This window comes from Microtus oregoni, unplaced genomic scaffold (assembly GCF_018167655.1).
Source record: "Microtus oregoni isolate MIOR12 unplaced genomic scaffold, Mior012 000000F_ref0000247, whole genome shotgun sequence".
NCBI classification, from domain to species: Eukaryota; Metazoa; Chordata; class Mammalia; order Rodentia; family Cricetidae; genus Microtus; species Microtus oregoni.
The window spans coordinates 38,128,934-38,142,941 of NW_024543059.1; the positions used below are offsets into that span (position 1 = coordinate 38,128,934).

Consider the following 14,008-nt stretch of genomic DNA (forward strand, 5'->3'; position numbering starts at 1 on the left):
TGCTAACCGATGTATTATCCTGATGGCATCCTCAGGCCTGTCCCCACCTCTCAAACCACCCAGGGAAGTGGCGCTCAGTGATCATGTTACTCTGGGGTGCTCTCTTCTCTCCCCTCCTCCCTGGCTTCCAGAGCTTCTGTGACGACGTCAGGTGGGAGGTGACCAGTGTCTGCTTTGCCTGCAGATTCCAGCAGGGAATGCAGCTCCGTGCCATAGCTGCTTTCCATCTCTGTCCCATCCATGCTGCTCTTTCCCCTCCCTGTGGCCAGGCTGTGTCACCTGCCACACACCACACCCTCCAGCTGGAACTGGGGGAGGGGGGGTGCTGGTGTTTCCGCTTCCCTGAGCATCTCCCCCTTTCTCATCATCCCATGGTGCCTTATTGCTGCCCTGACAGCAAGCCCCCATGTGGGCTTTTCCAGCACCACCCTGCTATTTCAAGAGAAGGCGACATGGGGAGTCCATGAGTCACCCCCCAGGTTGCTTGCCCATGGATGTGATCCACGGTGGGTTCAGAAAGAGACTGCTGGCTGCTGCTGGGCCCAGGCTTTGCTGTTTGACTCCAGATGGCAGGCAAGACAGCTCGAGCACCACACTCCACCAAAGACAAATCTGACTGTTGAACATTTTCTCTTCAGGTCTGGGTCTCTCTGCAGGAAGGAAGATGACAGCCGGGAGGGGAGCCACTGTGGAGACAAGCACTCACAGGAGCTCCGAGGAGCGGCTGGCAGAGAGGTGTTTGTGCTGATTTATAGGAGCCAAGGGCTGTGAGAGGGATGTGGATGCTAGCAGCTTGGTGGATTAAATGCCCATTTACATTGTTATTGACATATAAATTATCTGTGCCAAGCAGACAGTGAGGCAGAGAATTCCTGGGGCAGGGATGTGGCACACGCCCCAGGACATGTACTCTTCTTTGCCCAGATCTGTCCTTTGGGCTCTTGTAAAGTGAATTGCAGACCCGAAGTGAAACTCTGCTCCTCACCCTCGAGATGTCAGTGGCAGCCTCCTTCAGCCCCAAGGCATCGCTGGCCAGCCAGGTTCCCAAGTGGCTTTCAAGAAGATGGCAAGAGCTTTGAAGAGATAGCACAATCTCCCTTCTGGTGGGACCTGGTCTGGTGTGCACAGGTCGCTGTTGTGCGGGTCACTTGGATCTACTGTGGATTTAGAATACCGTTGAAGGAGCTTTTATGCCCAGGAAATGGAATTGATTTCGGAGTCAAGCCAACAGCAGAAGAGAAAGCCTGTCACTCACGGACTGGAAGACCAAAAGAGGGTAAGTGGTAGAACTTTGCTTACTGTTGGCTGCTTGGAGGTGGAGTTGCTAGGTGTGGCTTAGAGGTGATCAGTTAGTAGAACTGTGTTCATTGATCAGACCTGTGTATCTCTTTCTGCTTAGGAGGTGATGCGGTTGCTCCCGACCTTGGTGTCCTAGTGCTGTTTTTTGCTTTGGGTCATTGGTGGTTAATGCGTGAGAGGAATGAAAAGAAGGAATATTTTAATGCCCGGAACTAAGGAAAGCAAAGACTTTACAAACTTTACAGAAGTTAGCAAAAAGTCCTGGTGTTCTCAAAGTCAGTCTGGGTTCCTTTGTGCTGCAGTTGTTCTGGGTGTGTGAGCACACTTCGCCTTTCTGGTCATGGTGCTCCTTCCTGAGATGGTTTTGTTTAAGGAATTTTTTTGTGTTTTCTACCTGCTCTTGCATATAAGGATCAAAAATGCACCTTGTGAACTCTCTGGTCCCATTTGTGAGAATGTCACAGTCATTTAAAGTGGCCCATTGAGTGCAGGTCACTGGCTATGATTGGTCTGAAAGCCACAGTCACCCAGGATTTGTGTCTGCTGGTTAACTTTCAACTCTTTTTCAGAAGCCAGGCACACTAGGGAGGCTCACTGGCATGCTGTAGCTGACAGTTTAGAAGCGAACCTGTGGCTGGGTATGGCCAGGGGCTAACAAGGGTTAAACTTGTTGATGTAGAACCAGAGACTGTATTTGTCTGCAAATGGATCCAGTGTTTTCATTGAAGTGTGGGGATGTTACCCAAGCTTGTAGCATTCTATCCAGGTGATGAGGTACCGTGTTCTCTCCCCTTGTGAGTTTCAAAGATCAACTCTCCCCGTGTGTAATACCAATGGCTTTTTAACCCTTCCTATTAGATTTCAGCTGTGGTGTGTGCGCGGTGCACATGTGCCTGCGTATGCACAGCTTTCGTATTGGGACTTACACTGTCTTTAAAGGATACAAATAAATTGAAATACATCCTAAAAACACAAACGCCGACTCCATTCCTTAAAGAAAGAATCGCTCCAAAGCCTGGGCCCCCTTGATTCAGGAAGAATGCCTCCATCTCAGGCACCTAGATAAGTGAGATTTGTTTTGTGGAGTTTGATTGCCAAGTATAGAGCCTGTTAGACCTTCTGCTCCAGTTTCAGTGGGCGCGTTCCCAGAGCTAGAAGGAACATTGATTGCAGTGAGCGGCCTGAGGAATGCCTGCATTTGACAGAGTGTCAGCCAAGTTTGGGATCCAGACACTTAGCCGAGGAACATTTGAGACCTCTGATACCATAGAAAGTTTTAATTGGGCTGGTACACTAAGATAATATGCAATTACGATGGCTCCTCCTTGGCTAGGTGTAGCTGCTTGCATTTCCCATCTGTTCTTGGCTTGGGCTTGGGCTGGGCCCACATGTACCACCGAGCCTCTGGAAGGAGAATACAACCCCAAGTGAGGCTCGGCGGCAGCTGGGGTAACATCAATTGGTCATGCTCAGCTGACATTCATTTTAACTTGAACTCTAGCCGTCATGGTGATTATTAAATTTATAATGATATATGTAAGATCCATTTTAATGGCTCTCCATGCTCGGGTGAGCCCTTGCTTGTGCTGGGAAAATAAAGCTTAATAGAGTATTACATTTCATTTTCTACTGAATTTTCTGGGCAGAGGTTGAAACTTGGCTTAGGAGGAATTAGATTGTTTTCTCTGATAGTCGATGTGATCGAGTTCAACATTGCTGAACAATAAGTCTGGGCTTCCAGAACCCTGCCACTGCAGCCGCTTCTGTTGGCAGTGGCAGCTTCTGTTGTGTGCCTGTGTGTGTTTGTGGGTAAACACACATCCCATTTGCGTCAAGTGTGAAGCTAAACAAGCCTCACAGCATGCAACCTGGAATGTCCTGTCCACAGGGCTGACAGGCGGCTCTGCAGTGTTTGGCTCCTGCCTCAAAGGAGCAAAGAGCTCCTCTTTTGGGGGGGACTGGCTGAAAAATCCCACAAAGACAAGGAATCTGCAGGGGGGATGCTGGGAAGCTGGGGAGCTGGAGAGCTTCCACCAGCATGAGTTACCCCTGGGTCTTTGTGGGATCAATGACACACAGACACAGCAGAGGGCTAACAAGTTGAACTTTTGCTGTATTTCCTACTATCATGAGCAGCAGGAGATGCTTCCTTGTGTTTGGTGGTAGCTTCATTTTGCTTGCCCTGTGGATGGAGTGACTGGTTCAGGGCCCACCTGGTATGTGGTCTTTGGAGACCCTCATTGTGTTGGTGAAGGATGCCTTGGTCCGCAGGAGGAGAAAGCTGAGCTCACATCCTAATGCTGGCTGTAGGTATGATAGAGCCAGTATCCAGTAAAGTAAAAGCTTCTAAGGTTTCAGATTGGTGGATTTTTTATGCATTTTATATATTTATGTAGATACCCCACAAATCAAGATATGTAATATCTCTTTCTAAAAAAAATCAATGATTTTTTAAATGTGTATGTTGCCTGCATGTATTTATGTACCATGTGCATGCCTGGTACCCATGGAGTTCAGAAGAGGATGTTAGATCTCTTGGAACTGGGGTAGGTGATGCCTGTGAGCTACTATGTGGGGCTGTAACTGAACCCAGGTACTCTGTAATAGCAACAAGTGCTCTTAACCACGGAGCCATCTCTTCAATCCAAGATATATAACATCCCTTGCTCTGAGCATGGTGAACCGAGTTGAGATTAAGGGGCTTCCACCCCAAGGCAGGTTCTCTGGGGTGGAGACCTAATGGTAAGCAGCTGCCCTAAGAAGATCTGGAAGTAGCTCTGTAGTAACCAGGTTTCAGGTCTGGACCCTGTAATGGGGGTAGGTGTCTTTCAGAACTCACAAAGCTCCTCCCTCCAGCATTGGTGACGTTTCTGGGTGCCACCTATGAATAGCGGATTCCTCTGCCTCTCTGTCAATTTCAAATCTTGTGCTGAGTCAGGAATCAGGCAAAGAGGCCCTGGGGCTACAAATCAGCATGGACAGAAATCCAGTTGCTTGAGTGTGGCTGTGTGCTGAGAGCATTTACCCAGCACGAAGGGGAGAAGCCAGGCTTCCTGACAGACAGCTATTGATCTGTCATGGGAAGGACTTTTGAATTGATCCCCCCACTTCTCCTTCTGCACAGGACTGTGTGTGTCCTCCGCTGCAAGCTCTCCCAAGGAAGGCAAGTACTGGAAAAATAAGCCTCGTCTCGGGCCCTTCAAAGAGGCTTGGTGACTGAGAGGTGACAAGGGTAGCTTAGTTTGAATATTCTTCAGGATGTCACCTACTCCGCAGGAAAGCTTCCTAGAGCCAGTTTTTAAAATGGCTTTGGAGAGGGTAGACTCGGGCTTCATGTAATTAAAATTTATAGCATTGGCTGAGCTGCTCCGGATGGTAACCAGCAGCATCCTACTAAGAGGCACACATCACTCTGCTCGCAGTACCAGCCATTCCTTGTCCTTTGTGTATATCCCTGACTGCCCTGTATCCATGGCCTTGGCTTACAACCGTTTGCCCCAACCAGGACACCCCACTTAATTTAATCACCCCTTCTGAGTTGGCCTGGCATCTGTCTCCTCTAACCTCTGGCCCTCTCCATTTCTAATTTCATATCAAAGACAGCTGGTATGGAGGGTGCCAAAACGTTCTGGCCAGTTCTCCACTGCACCGTCCACTCCTGGCCAGGTGACTCTACACAGCCTAGCTGCTGCCATCCTGATCAGTGATTTCCCGCTCATTCCTCCACAGAAGCCACCCTCCTCAGCCCCAGCTCTCCCATTCCCTGTACCCCACATCTCTCCTGGCTAAACTCTGATGACTTTCCTCGACAGTTGACCCCATGTCTGAGGCTTTACTTAAATGTTTTCGTCCCCCTCAAAGGACTTCACTCCTGGGCCACTCCCCCACACCTCACAAAAAAATGGATCGTCCATGTCATTCTACACCTCATTCAGGAGCAGCGAAGTAGCTGCTCACTGCACCTCCTCACGTCCTGGATGCTTCATCATGTCATAACCTCTGAACCAGACAGCTGACTCTTTTTTTTTTTGCAACTTCATTTGCATTTATTCCAGAAAATACACTTCAGTTGTATGGAAATAACAAGAAATGAGGAAAGATAGATTGATGTATTCAATACAGAAAGCATTGTATCTTCTGAAGGCTGAACAGTTTTGAGGCTAGTAAAGCTGAAAGAGCAAACATGAACAGGTAGACTTAAAAAAAAAACACAAAAATCCAGTTTTCTAATTTGATTAACACAAAACTAAAATAAAGATTGACAATAATTAGTGTAATCAGATTTCTTATACTTCTTGAAAGTGAAGGTAAATGATAGCACACATTCTTATTTCTTGTATAGGAACTAATTATTAGAACAACCAGTAACCCCATTTATATGACGAAGTGCTCTCTAGTTACTCCTCTATAGGTTTCCTTGCTGCGGGAAAATGGTTTTATCCTGTAAAGATTTGTTTCTTGTATTGTTTAATAAATTGCTGGTTGGCCAATAGTCAGTCTGGAAGTATTGGTGGGGTGACCAGGCAGGAAGTAGAGGTGGGGAGACCAGAACAAGAAAATTCTAGGAAGAGGAAAGTCTCAGTCTGTAGTCATCACTCAGACACAGAGGAAGCAAGATGAGAATGCCTCCCTGATGTGAGGTACCAAACCACAGGGATAACACAGACAATAATTATGAGCTAGTATAAGTTATAAGACAGCTGACTCTTTAACAGAGGAATCTGATCTTGTCCATCACTTCACCTTCTGGAACACAGGAGGCTCCTAAGGCAACTTACTTAAAATGGAAGGGTATATGGTGTTGTGGGTCCTCTTTCTCTTTGATGATGAAGTTGAGTTTGGTCCTTTTAGGTTTAATATGTTTCCACTAACAGACAGAGGAGGGGAAAATATGACTCAAGCATTCAAGAGTTCTGTGAAGGACTTGAGACATTTGATATAGAAGGACCAGAGACTAGAGAGAGAGTGGCCTCCAAGCAGGTATACTGAAGTGACAATTGGAGTTAGTGTGGACCTGGTGACAAGGTGGGTAGGTGAATCTTAGGCACTGACCAGCATCATTGCTTCTAGGGCTGGAGGGAGCAGTGGCATAGGATGGAGCAGCTGAGCTGTCGATGGGGCAACTGGAAACAGTGGTGCCTTCTCGCACTTCTCATGGTGCAAGTGCCCTTATGTTTGTTTTGATCCATGAAAGCAGGGTAGTGTTTACTTGTTCCAGTCACAGGGAAAACAAGACCCACAAATGTTCTGATCTTCCTGAGAATAGATGGCCACTTTATTGGACTTCATTGAAAGTATTAAAAAATTATCTCAATGGGGGCTGGAGAGATGGCTCAGTGGTTAAGAGCATTGCCTGCTCTTCCAAAGGTCCTGAGTTCAATTCCCAGCAACCACATGGTGGCTCACAACCATCTGTAAAGAGGTCTGGCGCCCTCTCTGGCCTTCAGGCATACAGACAGAATATTGTATACATAATAAATAAATAAATATTTAAAAAAATTATCTCAATGGACTAAGAACAAGGAAAGTAACTAACGTGTGTTAGATGCCTGCATCTCTTACTTTAGTTCTTCCTCAGATCATTGTGGCGTTCTTTTTAAATCTGTTTGTTCATTTCATTGTTTTCCCAGTGTTAGGGATCAAATACCAAGCCTGGGAATGATAGCCACCCTAGCACTGAGCTGTTTGCTCAGTCTCTTTCATACAAGTTTTCATAAGCCTTTTCACAGAGGCAAAAACTAGGTTAAGGGTTAAACAGCTTGCCATGTCTCTGAGCTCCAGAACTTCACCGAAATCTTTACCTCTCTGTTAAGTTTCTAGGTCTAAATTTTTAAAATGATCTTTTCAACTTTTTTGCTGTTGTGTATAAATGCACACACATATGAGTGGGAGGGGACTCGCATGTATAAATGCACACACACACACACACACACACACACACACACACTATAGTGGAACTGGTCCACATGACATCACACGGATATCCCTCACCCAGGACCATGACCATGGTAGTCTATATATCGCTTGACACAGCCTTCCAAAGGTGAGTTGCAGGGTGGGGGTAACACAGATCTTCTGTAGAGGAATCTTCCTGCATTCAGTGGACTGAGTTCTGAGGTGCTACTGGTAAAACTTGGGTCTGGGGAGATAGATCCTAATGCAACTGGAGGGGATGAGGCCAGAGCCCACCTTCCAGCTGTCTGCACTAACTTTTCTAGATTCTTGGTGCAGCCGCTGTGCTCATGCCTCCTGGAGCTGGGGATGTCGCTGTTGCAGCTTGATCTGCCTTCTGGCTGGCCCACCTGTCTTGCTGGTATGAATGGAAGCTGTCTCAACCAGGTGATCAGAATTGGATGCTGAGGCTGTACAACAGAGCATCTCGCACATCAATAAAGAGAGAGATGGAAAGAGTTCAGAGCAGTATGTGATTCAATCAGTGGACTGTGAGCTATCATTCAGGTGCAGGGTAGGGGGAGAGGACTGAAGAGGGGCAGGCTTGGTACCTGTCCTCATCCCTAGTAATCACAATCCATCCATTCAACACTTGTTTATGAGAGGATGCTGGGTTTAGGTTCTCATGTCATGGAAGTAATGTCAGTTCAAGCAGATAGTAGGTGTTCTTTTCATTTGGAGAAGTCAAGGAAGTCTCCTTGGAGGATAAGTAACCCAAAGTCTATTTGGAAAAGACTAAGTGAAAAGCATGAGGAACGGGAGAGGGAGGAAGACTGAGCAAACAGATCCTCGAAAGTGGTTGCTCTCTGGTGGGGCTGCAGCTGGGTTTACCCCCATTAAAGATTGAATCTGTCCTTCCAGAATTCATGTTTTAAAACTCTAACCACCACCCCCAAGCCCCACCCAAAAAGACAGTAATTGGAGAAAAGACCTTTAAGAAGGCAATTAAGGTTCAACAAAGTCCTAAGGCTGTAGACCTACTCCAATAGGATCTGAGTCTTATAAGGAGGAAGACTTCTTAGGGATGAAGCACAGAGCAAGGCCATGTGAGGGCAGACGAGAAGGATACTGTCTGCATACCAAGGAGGGATGCTGGAGGTTGTGAGCTCTTTGCTATCCAGCCTGTAGACACTTTAGGCAGCGCTCCCTGAAACGTGTCCTAGGGGGTAGAGCATTGCCGTGGTAGCTAATGCAAGCTAAAGAGAAAGAGGACACATTAGAGGCCATATGCCCACAGCTGCCTCTTCTGGAAGTACCCTGAGGACACTCACCAGCTCTGATGTCCCCTCAACAACATAGAATCCCAGAGATGAGGGGGTGGTTTTGTGTGTGTGTGTGTGTGTGTGTGTGTGTGTGTGTGTGTGTGTATACCGTAGGATATAATCTCCAAAACAGCTCCCACTGTCTTTAAGACAGGATCTCTCATTGGCCTAGAACTCACCTATTAGGCCAGTGAACTCCAAAGAACCTCCTTTGTCTGCCTCCCCAGGGCTAAGATTGCAAGTGTGTGCTGACTATGTCTAGTTTGTGTGTGTGTGTGTGTGTGTGTGTGATGGGGGACATTCTGGGGGGTCAAACCCAAGTCCTTGAGTTTGCAAAGCAAGCACTTTACTGCTTATTTCTCCAGGCCCTGGTTGTGACTCTCTAAGACCTTTGGGTACACCCTCCCACCACCCCCTACCCCCGTGACCTGCACCTGTCGCAGGAAAGCAACTGATGCTATCTCCATTTGGTGTGAGGCACAAGAGCTACAGAAAGACACAGGGCTGGTTAAAGAGCACATGGCCCATTAACAATCAAAAGTAGGTGGCGCTACCCCTGCCTTCCCTTTCCCACGGACAGTTACTTTCCAGGGAGTGAAACAGCCTTCCTCAGTCAGTAGAAATGAGTTTCTATTTTACCACCTCAGCTAGCTCTCCACTGGGGAAGAAGACTTGGTAGATTTCTGGAGATCTCATCTGGACACCAGAAAATGTGGATAACATTTGCAGGCCCTTCATACATGGCCACACCTCCTTTCTTTACAACCCCCAAAAGTTCCATAAGGACCCCTCGGCATACCAGCGTTGGGTTCCCTCTTGCCTTCCTGATCTGCCCACATGGGCTTCCAGAAACCAAGCGGAAGAGCACTCAGACTGAAAGAGGGCAGGGGACCAGTGGTAAGCAGTGAGCAGGGCTGCATCGCCTGCATCTTCAGCTGGCATTTGGGGCAGGCATGTTTGTCAAAGTCTTCCATCAGGCACTGACGTCCGAGACCTTGTTTCCCCCCTTGGTCAGTGCTGGTTCCTTTTGTTCCTGCTTTAAACTAGCCTTGGCGGAGCTTTAAATGAGAAGGGGACATGTGGCAAAGCCACCTCAGTTGTCCAGTATTGTTACCCACGTAGCTATGGGACTTTTTAATGTTAGAGAATTTATCTAACCTTTCTAACATTCGTCTTCGAGGTGAGATTTAGGAAGCTACGAATGGTACCTGGAGAGAACCCCGAGACACGTCACTGGTCATACTTAGCACAGCACTAAGCTGTTGAGTGAAAGCTGCCAGAATTCTCCACCTTGAACTTCCCTGAACCTGGCAGAAACCCTCTCAGTGTTGTGGTTGGGGAGTAGCTGGGTGACGTCTGGCACTGGGGTTAATTCCTTCTGGCTTAAACCTCTGCTGCTGTGCACTCTTCTGGAGGCAAGTTCATGGCCAAACCCTCTTCGTGTGACACTCTTGTTGGGACACCATTGACCCCATCATTCCGCATGCCTCTCGCATGGGGGGTTGAGGCTTCTATGTGGGTCTGAGACGCCCATTGCAGTTTGAGTTTTTGCTGCAGGATGACTTTGTGAGGATCATCTGCTGTGCTTTGTGGCACCCCGTAAAAGTCAAGCACCAGAGGGAGAGTCTGCTTACCCGCAGGTGCATTTCAATTCTTCAAGGTTCTCCAGAGCCACCCAGGTTCCGTTCTCCCGCAGCTTAGATCAGATTCCTGCACGCCCGGGGTTTGAATCAAAATAATGACATCTCCGACTCCCATCTTCAGGGCATTACATCTTAATCTTCCTTCTCTTTGGGATAATTAGAAAGAGAGAGCTAGTCGTGGGGGCTGGGAAGCAAACTGGGAATAGGCGTGGGGGCAGGAGCCAAGCAGGGGGTTTTGTAAGGCAGCTTCTTCTGAAGCTAGGCAACAACTCTGGGGACTTGTGGCTGCATGCTGAATCCATTTGCAGGGACGAAGGACTGGGCCTGAGGCGGGTGGCAAGGAGGTCAGGCCAGGGTGGTTCCGGACAGGGACCTGGGGCCAGGGCTGTGCATTTTGCACTAGGAGGGAGATTGAGAAGTCCCCTAGGGTGATCATGGGGCTGTTGCTTTTGCTAAGCTGAGTGGGCAAAGATTAGGATCCTCAAAGCCATGCTTGGTGCCAACACCCATACTCCTGGGAGGGCTGGGTGTAGGGCCTTGTGAGTTAATAGTCTGCATCTTGGTCATAGCTAGTTCAGTCCTCTGACCCCCATCTCTTGTAATGCCATCACAGAGACAACAACCAGGCTATTCGGGAACACCAGAGTCCAGGTTCCTGTTGACATCAGAGGTGGGGGTGGAAGACTCCTTCTAAGTTCCTCAAAGGGTAGGTTAGGATGAGATGAGAAACTTCTTGGGAGAGTCTAGGTGCACATCAAAATATTTCTTTTTTTCCATCTGTGGTTATAATTTAAAATTTCAATAAGCCAAAGTCCTCAATGACATACACCATCCTCATGGGAAGCTACAAAATAGAACAAAGCATCGTAGCTTCCAGACCCCATGCAACTTAACATGTGTATCCTGCCTGCTGTGGATTGCTTAGGCTGGCTCTTGCAGGGGTCATTCAGTTTCATCAGGACGTGCAGTGCAGTGTTGTCTAATAGCAGAGGACCTGTAAATGCTCCTTGAATGAATGGGAGACAGTAGGCACTCTGAATGAGAGTGGGCACAAGAGGAGTTAGGACTCCACTTGGGTTATGATCTAGAGTCGGTGACAAAACAATAGCAGGCGAGAATGGAATAGATCTTAGCTGTCTGAGTGTCCAAATGGAGGGAGGCGTCTGGCCTGGGGGCACTGCTTAGGTGTAGCTGAATCACACTCGTGAGTCTCTGAACATGGGAGATTCTGAACTGTCTCGTGATTATGAACCTGCCATTCCTCTGCTTCTGTCACAGATGTCCCTCTCTTTCAGAGCTTCCGTGTGGCTATGGTGATGGTGACCTAGGAGGTCCTTCTACAGATGTCAGCATGGGCTGACTATTTAGAAGTTCAATAAGAACGTGATTCATACACATCTCAAAGGGGAAGCACTGAGGAATAGGTCTAGAATATCTCCTTCCATGTTCTAGCACAGAGGAGCAAACTGAGAGACTTGGCAGGGGGGAATCTCTGTTTCTTTAGGGAGTGGCATCCCACCAAAGTCCACAGAATGCAAGCAATGCACACAGATGACATAGTCGTTGGGAGAGAAATGCCTAGGCTCTCCTAGAAGGAAAAGTCTGTGGAGCTGGGCTTGTGGTGCCCTTCATCCCAGAAATTCCGAGAAAATGAAAATGGTGACTAAGAGAAACATTCTTTTTTTGTATTTTTTTAAAAATACCAATCCAAATTCCCAGTCCCTCCCCTCCTCCCATTCCCTCAACACACCCTCTCACCCCACCCCCCTCTAATACTAAGAGAGGGTAAGGCATTTTGCTTTGTGGAAAATCCAAGGCCCTCCCTACTACATCTAGGCTGATCAAGGTATACATCCAAAGAGAATAGGATCCCAAAAAGACGAGTACCTTCAACAGAGATAAATCCCAGTGCCATTGCCACTGGCCCTTCAGTCTTCCCCAGCCATGCAACTGTCAACCACATTCAGAGGGACTAGTTTGGTCCTATGCCTGTTTCTTCCCAGTCCAGCTGGAGTTGGTGAGCTCCCATTAGCTCAGGTAAACTGTTTCAGTGGATGAACCCTTCATGGTCTTGACCCAAGAGAAACATTCTGAGCCTACAGACCCATTCAGGTGGGCACTGAGTCAGACATGCCCCACAAAGAGCCCACTATCAAGTAGCTTTAGGTGTTGACTGCTCACGCCTCTGTGGTGTGGGGTCCACTTCTCTGCATTTCCCACTGCTCCAGCCACCATCCCTCCCTGTCCCTTTTCCCCAGCCCCCTTCCTCTGCCGATCTTCAGGGCTAACTCTCAGCAGCCCACTAGCCCTCATCAGCTCCACCCTCACTGTCTGCTCCTTGGCAAAGTCCATAGACCATCTCATCAACCCTTCCCTCTGAGTAGGTTTGGTGGCTGACTTCCTCCTTTACCCTAGTCAGGCTCCGTCTGTTGGTTCAGTCTTGACAGCTATCCTGACTGAAGCCTGCCCAAACCAGCCTTAGCAAGAACACCACTTTCAAAGTCAGGCATGGTAGTGCACACCTGTAATCCTAGCTCTTGAAAGGCTGAAGAAGAAGAATTGAGGCTAGCCTCGGCTATCTAGTGAGACCTTGTCTCAGAAAACAAGGCAATGAGAAATAGCAAAGTGAAAGGCTGTTGTCAATTTAGTAAGATGTTCCCCTCCCCCAATATCTGATCAAGTTTTTTGCCATTCCTTGATGAAGAAATTGTGGACCTGCCTTAAACAAGAGTCCTGTTAGGTCAGTTTAGCAAGAAGACCCCCTCTGATTTTTACCTAACTTTCCTCAGGCCCCTCACTCTGCTCTGGCCACACAGGGCCCGAGCTATATTTAATGTCTTTAGAATTGAACCCTGCCTCTGTTTCTCTTTCGATTTCTCTCTTGTTATGGTCTTGAATAAACTCTTCTTTTGTTTGTTTTGTTTTGTTTTAACAAGCACCAGAACGTTTACACTTTAAAACAAGATTTATTTATATTTGAGTGTTTGTCTGTGTGTATGTCTGTGTGCCACATACACATGCCTGGTATCCTTGGAGGCCGGAAGAAGGTGTTGAATGTCCTGCAATTGGAGTTGCAGATAGTTATCAGTTGTCGGGTAGCTGGGAACTGAACCCTTTGCAAGAGCAGCCAGTGAGCTGTTGAGCCATCTTGCTAGCTCAGAATATTTCCGTTTGTAAACAAAGCTGAGCTGGAGAGATGTTGGCCTTTGGATGTGCTACTTAATGAGTTCTGTGTCTGTGCCCTGGCTAGTCAGTTATGGCTAATGTCAGGCAGACACATGGTATAGAACCTCACCTTTGAAAGTGAATCCCTCCCAGGAGGCATGGCTGGATGGGCAGTGATGGGCATCTCTATTTAATTGGGTAAGATTTGACATAAGAGGGGCAGAAGATGGTGAGGAGCAGGAGGCATACTCAGTAGTAAGTGGTCCAGAAATTGTCTTGTGAAATCTTCCTCTCTGGACCATCTCACAGTGTGACATCACATGAATGAATGCCATCGCGTGAATTACCATCAACCCCATATCTCCTTAGGTTTCATAAGCTGACAAGAGGAACATAGCAGACAGGGCAAAGCTTTCCATGGCAGAGAACAGGAAGCTGGACAGAGTGGGATGAACTTCGGCAGTCAGGAGTCTGGGTTTGGATCTTGTCTTAGCTGTTGTCTTTATTTTAAGGAAGCCTCAGGACCTCTCTGCCTCACCTACCAAATGGAAATCCTGACAGTTTCATTTATGAAGCACTTGATATATGTAAAGTACTTGATGCAGCAGCGCCAGTGAGCTTGCGCCTATGTGCGTCTCAGCTCACACGGAGGTCCAACACTGCGCTATGCTATTGAGGGTCTTGTGG

The 14,008-nt window shown here is 47.7% G+C and overlaps 1 protein-coding gene across 1 annotated transcript in view; it reads left to right on the top strand.

Moving 5' to 3' along the window:
* Nucleotides 1–1,199: 1,199 nt before the first annotated feature.
* Nav2 (neuron navigator 2) overlaps nucleotides 1,200–14,008 on the top strand; it is a 621,718-nt gene continuing 608,909 nt past the window's right edge. The window contains exon 1 of the mRNA XM_041656370.1: nucleotides 1,200–1,276. Within this exon, the coding sequence (XP_041512304.1) occupies nucleotides 1,202–1,276 (75 nt within the window). The 5' untranslated portion in view covers nucleotides 1,200–1,201. The remainder of the gene's footprint in view (nucleotides 1,277–14,008) is intronic.